The 18,551-nt window shown below is 48.1% G+C and overlaps 1 protein-coding gene across 2 annotated transcripts in view; it reads left to right on the top strand.

Annotated features, from left to right (window-relative positions):
- The window catches only part of TDRD10 (tudor domain containing 10), a 31,398-nt gene that overhangs the window by 5,341 nt on the left and 7,506 nt on the right, over positions 1–18,551 (top strand). The window contains exons 1-9 of one of the 2 annotated variants that reach the window (XM_084824804.1): positions 1,881–2,110; positions 4,710–4,738; positions 6,168–6,244; positions 11,207–11,268; positions 13,095–13,165; positions 15,015–15,165; positions 15,272–15,314; positions 16,754–16,832; positions 18,232–18,379. In XM_084824804.1, coding sequence (XP_084680930.1) covers positions 4,737–4,738; positions 6,168–6,244; positions 11,207–11,268; positions 13,095–13,165; positions 15,015–15,165; positions 15,272–15,314; positions 16,754–16,832; positions 18,232–18,379 — 633 coding nt within the window. In that variant the 5' untranslated portion in view covers positions 1,881–2,110; positions 4,710–4,736. Of the gene's footprint in view, positions 1–1,880; positions 2,111–4,709; positions 4,739–6,167; positions 6,245–11,206; positions 11,269–13,094; positions 13,166–15,014; positions 15,166–15,271; positions 15,315–16,753; positions 16,833–18,231; positions 18,380–18,551 lie in introns of those variants that run through there. The other variant, XM_084824805.1, reaches the window with a different exon arrangement.

Raw genomic sequence — 18,551 nt, 5'->3', positions numbered from 1 at the left:
CCGCGGGCGCGGATGCGCAGCCAGGGGCGTAGCTGGTCTTTTTAAGAAACATCCATCCATCCACCCATCATCGTCAATTTTATTTGTACCCCGCCTTTCTACCCCAAAATGGCACGCAGGGCGGCACTCCTTCCATTCATTTATCTGTCCATCCATCGGTAGCCACAATAACGCTCATTGGAGGCCGGTGGCTCCGATTTCGGTGGGCTGTGAATCCATTCTGGGTTTCCGCCAGAACCAGCCAGAACTCTAAAGGACCTGTCCAAGGCGCCGAACCCCATCCCCAAAGCAGGTTCAGGACCTTGGATCGCTCCTCTAGAGTGCTGACGGGGTCTGACGGAAACCCAGAATGGATTCACAGCCCCCCGAAATCGGAGCCACCCGCCTCTGTTAGATAGCGCTAAAATGCTTGTGTTTAAAACATTCTAAGGCGGAATCCTATGCACATTTGGACAGGGGGAAAAAGCCCTACAACTCCCAGCATTCCTATTGGCCATACTGGCTGGGTCTGATGGGCGTTGGGGTCCAAAATATCTGGGGGGCACCTGGCTGGGAAGTCTGGTGTACACACAACACAGGCGAATATATACATGGATGGATAAAGGAAGAGATGAATGGTTTTTAGGGGTTTTAATCAGCATTGCTGGGAGTTGTAGAACTTTTTCCTGTCTAAACATGCGTAGGATCACGCCGTTATTTATTAAAGCATTGCACATACTCATTCTAAACAATATTGTTCTTTACAGCATCGGATTTTCTTTTCACCACCAGACACGAGTCGGACACGAACAACAGCAACAACATATTCATTCATTCCATTTCTATACTGGCCAATAGCCAAAGCTCTCTGGGTAGTTCACAACAGGATAAAAACATCACATAAAACCTTTAACTTAAAAGAATTTAAACCAGTTTAAAACAAGACAATTAAAGATAAAATTACCAGGACACGATTAAAAAACCAGAAAAACTGTTCATTTTCCCCTTTTATCTATCCATGTATATATTCGTCTCTGTTGTGTCTACATCAGACTTCTCCAAACATGTGAACGCTCAGTGAGTTTTACTTCAGAGTAACCCCCCCCCCCGCCGTGCGCGTTCTTCAGGATCGCCGTGCGCGTTGCAACCGAGCCACTGGCACTTTGCAAGCAAGCCAGTGACGATCGCTCAGACGGAGTCATCATTGCGCGGTTGGGTTGGTGGTTTGTTTTTTTGCTTTCTGTTTAGTAATCCGGCGCTGCAAAATAACCTCGCCGGATGAGTGGTGACTTTGCAAAAGCCTGGGAATAAAACGTGATACGTGTATTGCGCGAGGAATAGAAAAAACGCACGTGGTGGCTGGTGCTTTTGTGTTTGTTGTTGTGTTTTTTGCACCAAAAAATCCCACTGCAGAAAAAAAGTTGTATGAATAAAGTTGTGCAAAATGCTATGCCTTTGTGTGCCGGAGATCTAGCGTTGCAATTAATTATATTTAGGGGCGCAGGTGGAATTAAATGTGCCCCCCTCCGTTTTGTTTTTGCATGGGATGGTGGCCCTTAACCAGGGCTGCTGAAACTGTTCAGTAACATATATGTAAAAATACACAGTACAACACTGGTAATATTAACTTTTTATAAACATGGCAGAGAGGGAGAGAAAAAGGAGGCACACAGAGGGATGTGTAAAAATAACAATAAAATAAGCCCAAAGATTATACCGCCGCAATTTTAGGACACGAGCTCGAGCGCTGCTCGAGGCCACGCCGAAGAACAAGCGCGCATGCGCGCTGCAGCCCTCCACGCTGATCCGACAGGCCCGGTCCCCCAGTTCTGCGAGGGCGGCGAAAGGGAAAGGGAGGGCGTGGTCTTAACATAGAAGGGAGAGGCTTGCGCATGCGCGCTGGAGGAGCACGTGCGAGGTTGCTGAAGAGGGCTGCTGCGCGTTCCAACGGGTGAGCGATCCGGCTGGGTAAATGAAAGCAGTTGGTCTCATGTGCTCAGGGATGCGTGTGGGGGTTAGAAAATGTCCCATTGGAGCTGTAGATCAGCCTCCCCCTCGAATTGCTCAATGTCTTTGAACTCTACAGACTGCAGTGTATTAACGCTGCAGTCCTGCACCAGCCTACTCAGAAGTAAGCGCCGCTGAGTCCAAAGCGATTTACTCCCAGGGAACTACATGTGCAGTTGCGGCCTAGGCGTTAATGCCGTGTCATTATACCTTCAGTGTTTTATAGTACACCAATTTAAGGCGGAATCCTATGCATGTTTAGGATTCCGCCTTAAAGACAGGAAAAAATGTTTAGACAGAAAAAAGTCGTACAACTGGGGAAAGACTTCTAAAATGGAGCGAGAGAGGACGAGTCAGCAGCGGCATTTAAATTTGCCCTCATTTACAAAAAGACAGAAAAGGGGAAAAGTAGCAGATAAAGAGTCAGATCATGTTTTTTTTTAATTAGGGCTGTCTTGGGCTTAAAAATCACAAAATCCGAATTTTGCCATAACACATTTTGTTTGTTTAGGGTGCAACCCTATGCATGCTTAGATGGGAAAAAAGCTCTACAACTCCCAGCATTCTCCAGCCAGCACTGGGAATGCTGGGAGTTGTAGGACTTTTTTTTTGTCTAAACATGCATAGGGTTGGACTCTTTAAGATGAGGCTGGACAGCCATCTCTCAGGTGCTCTGACTTGGATTCCTGCATTGTGCAGGGGGTTGGACTCGATGGCCTTGTAGGCCCCTTCCAACCCTACTATCATGTGATAAAGACATATAAACATATGAAAATATATAAATCCCCCCTTTTAAAATTCTATTTTGGAAGCTGCTTCGGTTGATGTTTTGGTGTTTTGTTTATAATATTAAGCTAAACGTAAAACAATTGTGTGATGTGAAGAAAGCGAACATCCTCTGGTCCTGGCATGGAAGTGAACTGTGGGTGGGTGGTGGGAATCCTTTGTGGATCGAGCCAAAGGTCTTTGCCTATGAGAACGGCTGCTTCTACATGGTGCAGGGAGGTAGCAGTCTCGCACTGGGCTAGTCCGCTTCTGTGGATGGCAGTTCCATTGAGCCGTGCTGGCTAATAGTGGCCAATAATCTTCTGGTTGAGTGTCTTCTCTTGCAGACCTGTTAAGAGCACGGTGGTCCTGCCGGAGAGAAACAGCAGCAAAGGTCCTGATCCGACAGAGGAAGCTGCTGTGGTGCTTCCGTTTTGAAATAACCTGGAAGCATCAGATGTTTCAGGTTGGGTGAGAGCAGGAAGAACCAAACTGACCGTGCCTTCCCCAGCCTGGTGCCCTCCGGATGTTTTCAACTAGGACCCCCACTGCCTGACAATTGGTGATGCTGGCTGGGGTTGATGGGAGTTGAAGTCCAAAACATCTGGAAGACACGAAGCTGAGTAAGGCATAGTCTGTACCTAACTCCTCTCCCTGACAGTGTTCAGGCGATCTGGGATTCCTGGTATGTCACTCCCTTAACAAGCCAGAGTCAGATGTTGGCTGATAATTCCTGGCTTGTTTGGGAGTGTCAAGCCAGGAGTTGGGTTCAGATGTAATGCTGAGCTTTTTCTTACTGGTACCTTTCTGGGGATGAAGCAGCCACCTCCATTAGAACCTTATCAACCATGTGAAAGCACACCTGTCTAGCTATTAAAGCCAGATGTGGTCGCTTCTGAAACCAAGGGGCTGAAATGTTACAAGGGGATGGGGCGAGAAGACCTGCTCCTCGGAAGCCAGTTCCAGAGCTTTGGCGTGACTACTGTAAAGGCCAGATGAATTTCAAGGATAGTACGCAGAAGAAGGCCTCTGATTATGATCTTAATAAGCCGGTAGGCTCATGCAGGACCTAACATTCTGTGGCCACTTTGCACATAATGGTAAGCTAAGAATTCTGGCTTAATAAACCATGCATGAGCAGGTAAGCAAACCAGGCAACTTAGCGTGTCACCTGAACCCAGGATCATGGTTTCTTGGGCTAAACAAGCCAGGATTGGAAGCCAGCTTTACACCAAAGTTTGTTACTGGCATACAAATCCTGGCTTATTTGGGCACACTGAACCATGATTGTGTGTTTGGATGTCACACGGATCTATCTGTTCCCGATTTATTTTCTTGTTCACATGGAGGGAGGAGCAAAGCAGGTGCAAATGGGCTGTGTGAACTACCACCCAGCTTGTTCACATTGTGGTTTATTAAGCTGGCATTTTGGGCTTAGCATTATGTGCAAATATGTCTCAGTTGAGAGCAGTCGATAGATTTGCACAGTGCATCTGACTTCTGATTCCTTTAGATCAGGGATGGGGAACCTGTACTCCCAAGATGATGTTGGACCTACTCCCATCATGCCTGTTTGACTTGCTGGTAAGGGCTAATGGGAGTTAGAGTCCAACAGTAACTGGAGAGCCTCATGTTCCTTGCCCCTGCTTTAGACTGTTTTTTCTCTCTACTGGCATTGGCATTCTGTGCCTCCTGGAGCTTCACAGGTTATTGTCAGGCGGTTTGGGGATGGTTAACAAAAATACTTTTTGTTGCTATACTTCTACATGCCTAGGGAGTCCATGAAGTATGTAGAAACCTCTGCCTGATTTTGGGGCGGTCCCGTTTCGCTTCCAAAGTGATTGGCACACAGCCACCCAAGTTCACTGTTGGAAGGAATTATGATAACATGCCTTTCCAGTCACTTTCCGTGCCTTCTTCCCCCATCTTTTTATTACTCTGACTTCTCTCGTTTTTAGGTTGCTGTCTCCCGGAACCCCTTGAGGATGTGAGTATCTGGAGCAGAGGGTGAGAGGCATAGCTGGAGAGGGGTGGAGAAATGTGAACCAGCACAATTACACATCAGCAGACTTCATTTTGCGGTGATGGGTTTTATGAAAAAAACCAGCAACCCAGCGGTGCCTATTAACCGAGAAAAGTGCATAAAAATTAGAGCTGCGGTTCTCACGTAATGCTGAACCGTGGCTTAGTGCAGAGCTCCCCACCCTGCTACCCCCAGATATTTTGGACCACAACTCTCAGAATTCCTGACCATTGGCCGTGCTGGCTGGGGCTGATGGGAGTTGTAGTCCCAAACATCTGGAGGGCACCATTTTGGGGAAGGCTGGTTTAGTGCTACATGCATGAGCAGACAAGTGAAGCCTTCTGTGATCCCTTCTGCCAGGGAGAGGAATTGACCTGGATACACAGGCTCTTCGAGATGGATGGCTCCCAGCACTCCTAGTCAGAAGACGTTGAGTGGCGGTTTTCCATCTTCTCCTCCTGAATGAAAAAAGATGGCAGAAGCAGTGGGGAAATACATGGCAGTGTTACAAATAGAAGATGCTGTTGTCCCAACCCCCTTTTGGTAAACTTCCATAAATGAGGTTGAGCAATGGCTGGAATCTCATCTGGAAGCATCCTCTGTTTCATTTTGTTGTTTCACGTGAACCAGGAATCGGGGTTTAAAACAAACTCCAGCCAGTTACTAAACAAGCCAGCTACAAACCTTGGCTTGTTTAACAAAGTAGAATATTATTTTAAACCACTATTCCTGGTTTTCCTGAAACAGCAAGCCAAGACTTGGTGAAAGCCAAGCAGAATCCTGGTTTATTCCTTCTCCCAGCTGCATGGGAGGAGGCAAGGCAAGGAGCAGGGGAGAAGCGTGTGTACATCACACTAAAAACAATGGCCTAGTGCTACGTGCCAGTGCAATTGTTGATCGATCAATTAGATCAGTGTTCCCCACCTCAGCACCCTCCAGTTCTGTTGGACTTCATCCCCAGCCAGCATGACCATTAGCTGTGCTGGCTGGGGATGGTACGAGTTGAAGTCGAGTAGTCCAGTACATCTGGAAGATGCTGGGTTGGGGAAAGCTGGGTTAGATTTTTTTTTTTAAATGGTCAACTGAAGAGGTGCCCCTGAATAACTTAACGATGCACATACAAAATATGTAGAAGTACTAGTCGTCGTTAATTATTTTTGAACTTCTAAAATTGCAGAGGGGGAAGCACACCGTCTTGGAGTTCTGTGTGTCCGTGAGAGAAGTAGGACAACACCTTTTACGGCAGCGCCTGCTGTTGTGACACAGAAGTGTGTCGTTTTAAGAGCAGCAGACTGCTTCTTTCCCCCTTAGAGATGCTTGTTTGATTGCGATTTAATCAATGAATTGGTTTAAAATCATACGATTTTGAGATTTCTCTCAACTTGGTTCTCAGGTCAAACCACAGCAGCGAGAGGAGTAATTCCCAAACCCACAAGAAGCTTGTAAAAACAAATCCACCCAAACCTCCTGGTGAGTTAATACGGCTCAATTTCTGGAATGTTTTGTGTGGGCTCTTTTCTAATGGTGCAGATAGCACTGGGGTGCTGAACCTCAGGTCTAGGGTCCCAATCCAAACCTCTTGGGTTCACTAAATGCCCTCCCCCCACTACTGATCATTTGGTGGTTTACCGACTTTTGTGCCATCCCCCCCCCCCCCGCCATTCTAGAAGGTTGAAATTGCCTCTCCTGAGGCGTAGCCGCTGGAAGGAAGAGCTTTAAGCTAAAATAGGCTGGTTTTTTGGCTCCACCCCTTTTGCTTTGGCTCCGCCCACCACTGGAATGGGCGAGAGCTTCTCCAAAATGTTATCTAGCCCTGAGGTTTGACGTCCCTGACATAGTGCTACATCATGGCTTAGCATTACGTGGAAATGCATCCATTTTGTTGCTGCTGCTGTTAGACCATTGGGAGTCAAAATTAGGGATGTCGGAGGAACCCGGAGGAGTCCAGGGTGTAGAGTTCGCCAAGCTTTCAGCAGCTCGGTCCCCGGGACTTAGGCTTGCTTCCCTGCAAGTTGGCCCGACTCGATCTGCATCGAGTTTGGCCAGCTTGTGGATTTCCCATTTTTTTCCTCATCGATAGAAACCTGCGCAAATTCCAACCTTAATTTTCGCAAAATACACAAATTGCAGCTCCACTTCGTGCAACTTTCTATTGGGGAGGGGAAATGTTTCCCTATGCAAGCCGAGCTGGGTGGGCAGTGGGAATCCGGTGGACCCCCAAAGGGCAGATTTTCAAATGGCAGACATCCCTAGTTGGAATCCCATGTCAACTTATTGCAAGTCACCCAGAAATCTACCAGTACATTTCTACTACACAGTAGTACCAAATCTAGATTCTGCCCACCCTTGGTATATTTGAAGTATAGTGGGAGAAGGTTTCATGAGGATGGGCTTCTCTTGAGCACCAAGCAGCTCTACAAGGCTTCTGTTCCAGGCTGACTGGAGGCCTGGAAAGGTACTGCTCCTGTTAGGGGGCTGAGGATACCCAGCACTGTTTTTTTTTTTTTTTACCAATCCTCACCTGTGCTCCCCTATTGCTCAATCTTGATCCTGCCTTCCAGTGTTCTGGCCAATGAGTGCAAAAGAGCTGGTTTGACTGGCAAGTGCAAGGCCATTATTATTATTTCATTCGTTCATTCCTTTATTTCACTGCTGTACCACCCAGTACCTCGTTGGGTGGTTTGCAGTAATTACAGCCCCCAAATACAACTTAATTAAAACACAATAAATTGAGAGCCTGTGTGTTGTAGTGGTTAGAGTATTCGACTGCGGAGTTGCAGGCTGTAGTCCCCACTCAGCCATGAAGCGCACTGGATGACTTTGGGCCAGTCACTGACTCACAGCCTAACCTACCTCACAGGGTTGTTGTGAGGATAAAATGGAGAGAAGGAGGAGGACTATGTGAGAGCCAGCTTGGGTTCCTTACAAGAGGAAAAAAGTTGGGGTATAAATATAATGATAAACTAATATAAAATCTTTAACATACAGAAATTTTAAAACAGGTGAAAAAGGGTGCAATAAAATACTAAGACCTGATAAAACAACTGACTGTAAAAACAAAACCCTCATCATATGCCATCAAGTGCATGGGAGCCGAGCCGAGTCTTAAAATGGTATCGAAAAGGTGACAATGTTGGCACAGGCAGATCTCAGTGGGAGATAATTCCACAATCGGGGAGCCACCACCAGGAAAGCCCTCTCCTTTTAAAATCTTCTCAAAGGTGTTTACATTCAGTATGAACACAATGAAATGTAAACCACTTTATAGATCTCAAGGTCCCCTGTGTCTACATTTCTGGCTGTGCCATTTATTATCGGACCAATAATAAAATACTGATTTTTGTGCACATTGAAGCTTCATCTCTCCTCTTTCCCCTCTGCCCCGTCTTACTGGTTTTGTTTCCGTTCCCCTTTGGTTTCTTGGCAAGGATTCCACCCCCCGGCCCCAACTTAAGCCCCCTTGCCACAAAATGTCTGGCGTGTGGCTTGATCAAAGCCCTCCTGTCCCCTACTGCCAGTGCTACTTCTTTTGCCATGTATATTAAGGGGTGTGTGTGCGTGTTTGGCACCCGTTTCAGGGGGAAATAGGAACCATAACAATCTTTTCTACGCCCACCTCCTCGCCTAGGATTTTAACACAATGTGACTGCAAGGCTCCTGAAAGAACATAATCCATTATGGTCAAATATTTTTCCTCTCGTTGGGGTCAGAAGTCAGAAAGCCATTGTCCTGTTATTTATAGCTGTGTCCTGTCTCCGAGTTATCTTTTCTCCTTCGGGCAGGCGAGAGCCCCAGATTGGAAAACAGCCTACAAACGGCATGCGAGAGGTTTTAATCCGAGGTTTTGTTGGCGCTGTGTGTGTGTTTGTTGATACTTGTGCCTGGATGGATGATCCATTTTGGTTTATCCCACATTTGAATTTTTAAAATCTCAACTTCTTTCCATCCTGTTTATGAAGTCAATAGCAAATGTTGGCAAATTCTTGTTTAAAAACAAACTGAAAGGAAACTCCCACCTATCTGTGCCAGCCAAATTAAGTGGGTACAGCTATTCCCAGCATGGAGAAGCCTGTGTTGTACCTACCTGCCATATAGCTGTTAAAGATAAGCGGCCTGAGAAAAAAAGACGTAGCAACCCTAATTTCCCACTGCCAACATAGTGAACGCACAGGGATGCAAATGCAGACTTTTTAAGAGCTAAGCACCCACAAGCCTCAGTTTCAATTTCTCACACATTCGAATAAATCTCAGGTTTTCCCTGTCCCGTTTATGAAGAAATTTTGTGAATTTGGATGACTTCTTATATAAAAAAAGACAAACCAAATGCAATTTTCACACACCCCTACCCAGTTGTTAGCGGGTCTTGAGGGAGGGGAACATCAGTCCCCCCCCCCGATCCATTATCTCCATCAGAATGGCAACAGTATGTGAGTGTTAAGACAGCTTTTATTGATGAGGACTGTCCTAGTTACATTCACTGGCAGTCCCCTTAAAACTATAACACAGAAGGGATTAGCTCTCCATCAACAGTAACAGAACAGTCTGTGGCATTCAAGGGATGGATCTTCTCCTCCTTGGGAAACAGTCCTGGTCCAGAGTGCTAGCTGAAGAAGGGTTCTGCACTAAGCCCAACGCTGCCCACTCCTCAGACAATACTCCTTGTTGCTTTGCCTCTAAAATGCAGTCCTGCTTGTGCCTCCACCTTCTCCAGCAGCCAACAGCTCAGTCCGTCCTGCCACGCTGGAGTTAATGACAGGAGGTTGGAAAGCCTCTCTGTCCCCCAAGGGGGCAGTGTCACCAGCATCCTAAAGGGCCTGTGCATTAACTTTTCACCCCATTCGGGGGCCGCCCTTCCCTCCCAGGCAGGTATACCTTTTCCTTGTCTTTCCCAAGTTCCTTCCTCTTTCATTCCCCTTTCTTGCCTTTCTTTCTGTCCGTCTTGGCTTGCCTCCTCTGCTGTCCTTGCTCATGGGCAGTCTCCTTCATCCCGCAGTCACCTCTTTCCTTGCTTTCTCATCTTCCTTTTATCCTCCCTGTTTCTCTCCCTCTTCCTGCCACCTCGGCCCCATTTCAGGTGACGCTCATTTTGGCGGATGGGGCCAGCTGCAGGCGCACAGCGAGTGCTTGGTCAGAGGCGGCAAGCCCCGCTGATCCCTCACAGTGGTGCTAAAAATTTTTTTTGCAAAGGAAACAATTATCTGATCCGGCAAGATCACTTTGTGCTTCCTTAAGCACAATTTGCTTCCCCAGGACGACCAAAAACAGATCAGCTATGCATTAAAACTGCAAAGAGATCCAGAGTATGCCCTTCTCACTTTGTAAATTTGAAACATGTTTTGTGTAATTAAGCCTAAACACACACAACGGAAACAAACGCATATTGCTTCCCTGTTTAGCCCTTCCTCTGTTGTTTTTCCTTGTGTTGAATTTTCCATTGAACACTCCTTGAGGCAGGCACCTATACTCTTGTACTCTGTAAAAGCCTCTCAAACACGGCTGACACAAGAATTATTTATTGTTTGTTTGTTACATTTATATCCTGCCTATTTACCTCCAAGGAGCCCAAGGTGGCTTACATGGTCCTCCATTTTTTCTGACAACATCCCTGTGAGGTAGGTCAGTGACTGGCCCAAAGTCAGCCAGTGAGCTTCATGGGAACTAGACCATCTAGTTCCCATGAAGTCTCCCCGCCCAACATGCTAACCACTACACCACACTGGCTCTCCATACATAATACTTGTAGAAAGTTGTTGAAAGCATTTTATTATTATGTATGTTTTTTTGTTGCCTTTATTTGGTTAATTTTATTTCGAAATAAAATTTCTTGGGGAAGAAAGAAATAGTTGTTGAAACTATAGACATAAGAGGTACAGAAATAAAAAAAAAACTAGACAAAGCAGGACTGGAGTTTTAGCTGCAGATCCCCTACTTTTCTGCACTGCGGCTGGAGAAATCATAAAGTAGCTTTTTTGCTCCTTCTCTCAATAATACTAGAACCCAATGGGGTCATCCCATGAAGCTGATTGGTGTGAGATTCAGGACAGATAAAAAGAAGGACTTCTTCACACAGTGCAGAGTCAAACTGTGGAATTCGCTACCGCAAGATGTAATTATGGCCACCACTTTGGATGGCTTTAAAACGGGGTAGACAAATTTTTGGAGGAGAAGGCTATCAGTGGCTACTAGTCCTGATGGCTCTATGCTACCTCCAGTCTCAGAGGCAGTCTGCCTATATACACCAGTTGCTGGGGAATATGGGCGGGAGGGTGTTGCTGCACTCCTGCCCTGCTTTGGCCACTGTGTGAACAGAATGTTGGACTAGAGATGCCTTTAACCTGATCCAGTATGACTCTTCTTACGTTCTTAGTTTCTATCACTACTGTGTCAGTCCAAGACCTGGTTTTCTGAATCTCTCTTGTTTGCGCTTTCTAGGGTCCTACAGGAAGAAACAAACGGAAATATTTGTTGGAAATCTCCCGTTGGAAATCAAGGAGGTGGTATTTGGGTATTCTGTGTTAATTAAATGTTTCTCATGAAACTTGCATATTCTGTCTCTTTAATGGTGTATGTGAAATGGGGTGAGGGGTGGGGAAACCGTCTTTATAACTTCCTAAATAACTCCCACTAGAGAGCAATCCTATGATCCCTGGGCGCGTGTCCCAGGGACCATAGGACTGTTTGGAAAAACCCTTCTGAGGTCAGAGACAGCTCTCCCGACCTTGGAAGGGGGAGTTAGAGATCCGACCACTTGCAGCCAGCGCAGAAAGAACTGAGCTGGCTGCCCTCCGTGGTCGGAAAAGCGACGTTGGAGGAGGAGGAAAGGGGGCATTCCGGTGGGCAGGGAGAGGAAGAGATGGGAGAGGCCAGCCTCCTTCCCTCACCCTCCAAAGTGCCCTTGCTAGATGGGCTGAAAAGCCCATCTAGTGAAAATGGCCAGAGATGGAGGGTGGGGAGATGAAGATCTCCTCCACTGCTCCTCCCGCCTTGCCAGCTTCAGCCTGGCAGGTCATATGAATCTCAGAAGCCTCCAAGTAGCAATCCTATTGATTGTGCCCTTATTTTGGTTTTGATCAAAGTCTTCTCTTGCAGTCCTTCTAACTCCCCCCACCCGTTTCAAAGAATAAGCGTGTTTTAGATCATTTATACTCTGCCTTTGCATATAAAGGTTCTTTATTGTAAGTCCAAAGGGCTAAAAACAAAATATGTCTTAAGCGCTGTGGATCATTCACCTTGTGTTCAGTGAAACTGACGAGAACTGGCTGTTATAACCCAGCTGAGAACCAGGAAAAAAAATGAAACTTTTAACATCAAAACTGCATTTCATTGAGAATGGCAAACAGCTTTTGACCAGAGTAACAGCAGTTCTTGAAAAGAAAATGAAGTCTCCTGGTCATGCTTGCATTTTCAGCTTTCATATGTACAAGTGGGAACTGCAACGAACAGTTGCAGTGTGGAGTATTCCTGTTCAGGGTGCCAACTGGCCAGCCATTGCTTTTTCCATGCTACTCCATTCCATTGCCCCTTCCCTGGTTTTCTGTTTCTCCAACCTCTCCAGCAGTCAGCATTCTGTGCCGGCTGAGTATGCTCAGTCCTCACTGGGCCATTCTGGGTTTAAAGTTGGCTTATGCAGCCTGGATTGTCTGGGTGCACCCACAATCCTGGGTTTGGATGGGACATGAAGCTATCCCCTTCCCGGATTGTTTACTGCAGGCGGGCCATTTACCTGAAACCCCAAAACAGCCTTCCGAGGTTCCCCAAATGGCTGCATCCCCTTTCCCCCGACTGCTGATTGTTTTGCGGTTTCCCTGCTTTGCCGCATTCCCCCCCCGCCGGTCTAAAAGGTTGAAAGCCCAGGGGCCAAATCCAGCCCATGAGGTTCTGAGAGAGCCTGGCCCCACCCCCTTTCCGCCAACCACCAAGCGCTTGGTGGCTTCTTGGCATTTGTGCAGTTTTTTCCTCATTCTGAAAAGTTGAAATGCCTCTCCTAAGGCTTCATTGCTGGCAGTGAGAGCTTTCAGCTAAAATATGCTGGTATTAAGCTCCGCCCCTTTTGCCTTGGCCCCACCCACTACTGAATGTGGCCCCCGAGAGCTTTTCTGGAATGGAGTCCAGCTGTTGGGCGGAAATAGGTTCTGCGCCCCTAGTTTACTGGCTCACGTGAAAGGGGAGTGAACAGGCAGTGTTCACTGGGACACTTTTACTTTGCTTCATGGTTTAATAAGCTAGGATTCCTGGCTTAACGTGACGTCATTTGCGGGGAGGTGTGGGTAGAGTCATTCACCAGTCTGTTGTGAACCTTTTCCCCTGGTTTCCATCTTAGGAGGAAATAGCCCACCTCTTCAAGGACTTTGGTGTGAAGTCTGTCAAGAAATGTCAAAGTGGATTTAAAAGGTACGGGTGTTTGTGTGTGCGTGTCATGTTTTTCTCTCTCGCATCTCCTGGATCCAATTCCAGCACTCCTGCTTCCTGGATGTTATTTCACTATTGAGTGTGTGCATGTGTGATTTCTGAATGTGGATGTGAAAAGGCAGCGAGAGCTCAACAGGGCTTTGGTTTCTCTTAATTGCTGTAGCGCAGCCTTCCCCCAACCTGGCACCCTTCAGTTGGTTTGGACTACAGCTCCCACAAGCCCCAGCTAGCCTAGCCAATGGTCAGGAATGCTGGGCATTGTAGTCTAAAACATCTGTGATATTGTGAGCTCTTTGGAGTACAGACCAGTACAGAAACATAAGATAAAAATAAATCAAATAATAATCAAACCAACAGGCAGATATGAGTGAAGCCTTGGTGACTATGCCCAGTTCTTCCCCTGCAATTCGGAATGGCGGTTTTCCAGGTCAGAGGGTTTCATGTGTGAACCCCAGTACCTGTTTTTTGCTTTTAATTCCATACCTGTATATCCTGCCATTCTCCCAAAGAGCTCAAGGCAGTGGACGTGTGAAACAGATGTCATAGCTGATCGCGAGCTCAATAGGAGCCAGCAGTGTGATGCGGCTGCAAACAAAGCTGATGCTGTCTTGGGCTGCTTTTACAGAAGCATAGCATCCAGGTCATGGAATGTAGTCATTGGCTGTATTCTGCATTAGTCAGGCCACCTTTAGGGGTGCTGCGTTCAGTTCTAGGTGCCCCACTAGTAAACTGGAGCGTGTCCAGAGAAGGGCGAGGTGTCCGGAAACCAAGTCCTGTGAAGAAGAGTTGAAAGAGCCAGGTATATTTTAGCTAGCGATGTCCAGCGCTGGGATATCAGGCTCTTTTTTTGGCTCGATGGAGTTCCGCTGCGTGTACAACTTGCTTTGCATCTAAGAGATGAGCTGTGGACTGTTCCCTGAACTCTGGGAACTTTTTTGCTCTTTTTGGCGGGCGGGGGGGGGGGGAGGTTTCTTAGCAATTTGAGCAAATTACAGGTGTAATTTGCACAGATTGCAGAACTTTAAAAAATGCGCAACATTCCTGGAAAATCCACAAACTGGCCCAATTTGCTGCAAATTCAGCCACAGCAGGAGCTGAAATGAAGTCCGGGGGTCTGAGCCCAGGAAAACCCATCTAACTCCACCCACCCACCTACCCAGCGGATTTCTCCGACATCCCTAGTTTTAGCTTGGAGATGGGGAAGTGATGGGGAGATATGATAGCGGCCTTTGAAGATTTCTGAAGGGCTGTCATGCAGGTCTTCAATCCGACCCATGGAAATGTCAAGGAAGCAGATTTCAGCTAAACATTAGGAGGAATCTTCTAACAGTAAGAGCCGTTTGATGGTGGGACAGATGGCCTTGGGAGGTGGAGGGCTCCCCTTTGTTAGAGATGTTTAAGCAGAGACCGGATGGACTTTTGTCAGGGATGCTGTGATTGCAGCCTGCATTGTAGATCTCACATTGAGCAGGGGACTGGACTAAATGACCTACGAAGTCCCTTCCCTCTCCACAATTCCCCTTCCCGTTTTACCCTCATGACAACCCTGTCATGTAGGCCAGACTGAGCAACTGGCCCTAGGTCACCCAGGAAGCTTCACAGCTGAGTGTGGATTTGAACCCGGGTCTCCCCTATTCCGACATGCTAAACCCAGCCTTGGGTTACCTGGTACCCTCCAGGTGTTTTGGACTACAGTTCCCATAATCCCTCAGGTTGGGGAAGGCTGTCTTAGAGAATCAGAGAACTGGATCTTAGAGAACAGCTCTTGTTTGTAGAGCTTTACCAACTGGCTCACGCAGCTGGTAAGCGTACATCTTCTTCCGCTCCTCAGTATTGGCTTTCTTGAGATGACCTCCCCGGAGGCGGTCCAGCTGGCCATCCAGCGGCTGAACGGCAACCTGGTGAGCGGGCGGCGCATTATAGTGGCCGTTTCAGAGAACAGGAGGGTCCATGAGCCCCCAAAGAAGAACACAGAGATACCGGTAAATATGGGCACCCCAGTTTTTCTTCCGCTATTCCCCCAAACTTGTTCCCTCCAGATGGTTTTTGGACTACAGTTTCCATCAGCAAACTTCATTTTGTTTGTAGGATTTGGAACTAGTCCCGTATGAAGAGCTCGGGCGGAATTGCGGTATGCTGCACTTCGGGTTTTATCCCCCCCCCCCCCCCACGCTCCCATGCTGCTTTGTTTCAGTTCCTTCGTTTGATTTATATCCTTTTCAGAGGGTACAGCAGCATTTACAACTATTTCACCCCCTCTCAAGACTCCCAAGGTGCTCTGAGGAACTGAAATTTGGGGGCGGGGATAAGAACCTCGGAAGCTGCCTTACACTGAGTCAGACCTTTGGTCCATCTCGCCCAGTATTGTCTCCGCTGACTGGCAACAACAGATCTCCAGGTTTTCAGGCAGGATTCTTCCTTAGCCTTACCTGGAGATGCCAGGGATGGAACCTGCGACCTTCTGCAAGCAGGGGCTCTACCACGGAGCCACGGCCCATCCTAAGAGAGGCTAAATGAAATAAGAATGACATCAGGCCTAGGCAGGTCTCCAGTGAAAAGCGAGGAAGGGAAGTGGATGCGCGTGCAAGTCCCACCCCCAACATCCCACCATCTTCTATCTTCCCATGTTGAGGGGTAAGGCGTGAAGGGGGCTTCTACTCGTGTTCACTTGAATGCGAATAGGAGCGCCCCCCCCCCCCCCCCGGCGGGATCAGGAACTCTGCTTTATTAGACTTCAATGCTCCATTACTCGACTTGATTTAAACCAGGAGTGTTGAACCTCTTCCAGCCCGAGGGCCAAATCCCGCTGTGGAGAAACTTGGGGGCTGCATCGCAGTGGTGGGCGGGGCCGAAGGCAAAAGGGGCGCGGCTGAGATGGAACCAATACCAGCATAATATAGCTTCTCGCTCTTGTTGCCAGTAGCTGAGTCTTAGGAGAGGCGTTTACCCATTTAGAATGGGGGAAAACCATGCAAAAGCCAGGAAACCCCCAAATGAGCAGTGGTGGGAGAAGGGACCCATTTGGGAAACCCTGGATGGCCAGATTCGGGGGGGTTCCCTAGTCCTGACCTAGGAGCATCTTTATGACCCCTGTGGGAAACAGGATGCTAGACTAGCGGGACCTTTAGTCTGATCCAGCAGGGCTGCCTGCCCACGTGTTCTGAGACCTGTAGTCTCCAACAAATAGTCAGAGTAGTTTTTGGTAGGCACAAGGTGAAGCCTGCAACGAAACATTGCAGCACATCTTTGCCTCCTAAGAGAAGTGTTCCTGGTCTGGGCTCCAGCCAGTTACAATCTCCGAGCATAGCATACCACTTTTCTGACTGATGCTCAGCATCCTGTAGCTATTGAGCATGCTCAGTTCTCATTGGACTGAGTTTTGGGTGTTTTGCCCTCTTGGTGAACTTCTGCAAAGCTGGGATTCCCCTGAGCCTGCCAATACCATCCTCTTCTTTCCTGGTGGCCCCGTTTTGTTGTTGTCCCAACACTGTCAGCACACGCCACCTGAGTTTGTTATTAGAGGGAGTGGTGCCTGCTTAAAATCTCCCTGAACCTATCTTCTCCTCATAGATCCTGTCCCCAAAGCTGGCACCCAGATCTCTCCCCCTTTAAAGCAGAAGGTCCATTATGCTGTTCCCATGGAAATGCGGTGAGTGAGAAATACGAAGGCGGATCTTAATAATGGGGAACAATATAAGCCCCCCCTCACACCCTGGAAGAAGGGTTGTATCCAGCATTAACCTAACTTAAGTCCTATCCATTTCAATGGATCTGCTCTAAGTAAGACTAAAATTGGATACAACCCATGATCTTGGACAAATTCATTGATCTGCTAATATCAAGAGATTGCTCTCAGTGGCTGTTGTCTATACCAGCGGTCCGCAACATTTTTGGGACCAGGGTCTGGTCCGTGGAAGACAATTTTTCCACGGACCGGGGGCGGGGAATGGGACCGGGCCGCACTAGGGGTGTGGGAACCCCACTTACTTTGGGTCCGCGGGGGGGGGCGATCCTCGCCGGAATCCTTGTCGGCCCTGGACTCGCTGCAGAGCGGCCCGCCGGCTCCAGCAGCGGGAGGACTTCTGGTTGCTGGGACGCCCTGTGGACTCGCCGCGGAGCGGAACCGTCCAGGGCCGGCGAGGATTCTGGGGCAGGGGGGAGGGATGGATCGCCTCCCCCCTGAGGACTGAAGGTAAGGGGGGGTTCCCACACCCCTACTGCGGCCTGGTCCCTAACAGGCCACGGACCGGTACTGGTCCGCGGCCCGGGGATTGGGGACCCTTGGTGTACACCAGTCGGTTACCTGGACTGAAGTATTAGCTGTATGGTATTAACCTTCCATTTGCGTAAATTTGCAGTGCGCCTGGCGCTCTCCTTACAGTTGAATTGTGTTGTGTGGTTTGCATTGGCTCATCTGTCCCCAGTTATCATAGTGACAGAAGCTGCTGGCGTTGTAACACGTTCGTACAAATCTTATGGCTGGACGCTTTCAGAATACCGTGTACGTTTCCCAGCTGCCCTGTCTCCGAAAGCAGACCCGGGAAAGGTGCAAAAAACCGGTAACTCAGGGATGCTGAACCATTTTGAGGTGAGGGGCAGATTTGGCGCTACCAGGCGGGGTCCCAAATATACCAGCATATTTCAGCTTGAAACTCTTACTGTGAATAACTAAGCCTTAGGTGAGACAGTTCAACCTTTTAGAATGGGGGAGGAGAAGAAGCTGCACAGAAGCCAGGGAATGACCAAACAATCAGTGGTTGGTGCCGGGGGAGAGGGGACGGGGTTCTCCACAAGACCAGCCTTTCTCAACTTGGTGCCCTCCAGATGTTTGGGATTACAACTCCCATCAACCCTGCCTGGCACAGCCAATGGTCAGGGATTATGGGAGCTGCAGTCCATGCATCTGGAGGACACCAGCACAGGGGGAGGCTAGTCTATGTGGCCTGTAGAATCTCTTGGCTTCTGTTATTACGTCTTCCATACTACTTACTTTAAGCAACTGAACTGAAGTGGTCTTTTTACCCTGCCATGTTTGGGTTCCCTTCTAGAAGTTCATTCTTGCTGCAAATGTTGAAGGATTGCTTCAAGGACGCGGGCTGGCTGTTCTCCATTGCAAAAGTCCTTGGAAAAGTGGGGCTGCTGGTGATGGACTCGATCCCACAGACGCCGTACTTCTGGGCTATCCACCTCACGGAGGTCTGTGCAAGCACTGAACTCTGTTAGGAGCCCACCTTGTTTGATAAAATACTTCACCACTTTGCACACCGCTACCAGGGTGTGGTTCCTTAACTGTGTGTGTGTGTGTGTTCTTTCACAGCCTGATAGAGCGAAGCAGTTGCGCCCCCCTGCTGGCAGTGAAAGACATAAC

This window comes from Heloderma suspectum, chromosome 17 (genome assembly GCF_057233095.1).
Source record: "Heloderma suspectum isolate Gila_16-S chromosome 17, 16-S_ref, whole genome shotgun sequence".
Lineage (NCBI taxonomy): Eukaryota > Metazoa > Chordata > Lepidosauria > Squamata > Helodermatidae > Heloderma > Heloderma suspectum.
Note: the sequence above shows the minus strand (reverse complement) of the source record. Positions and strands in the feature narration are given on the sequence as shown.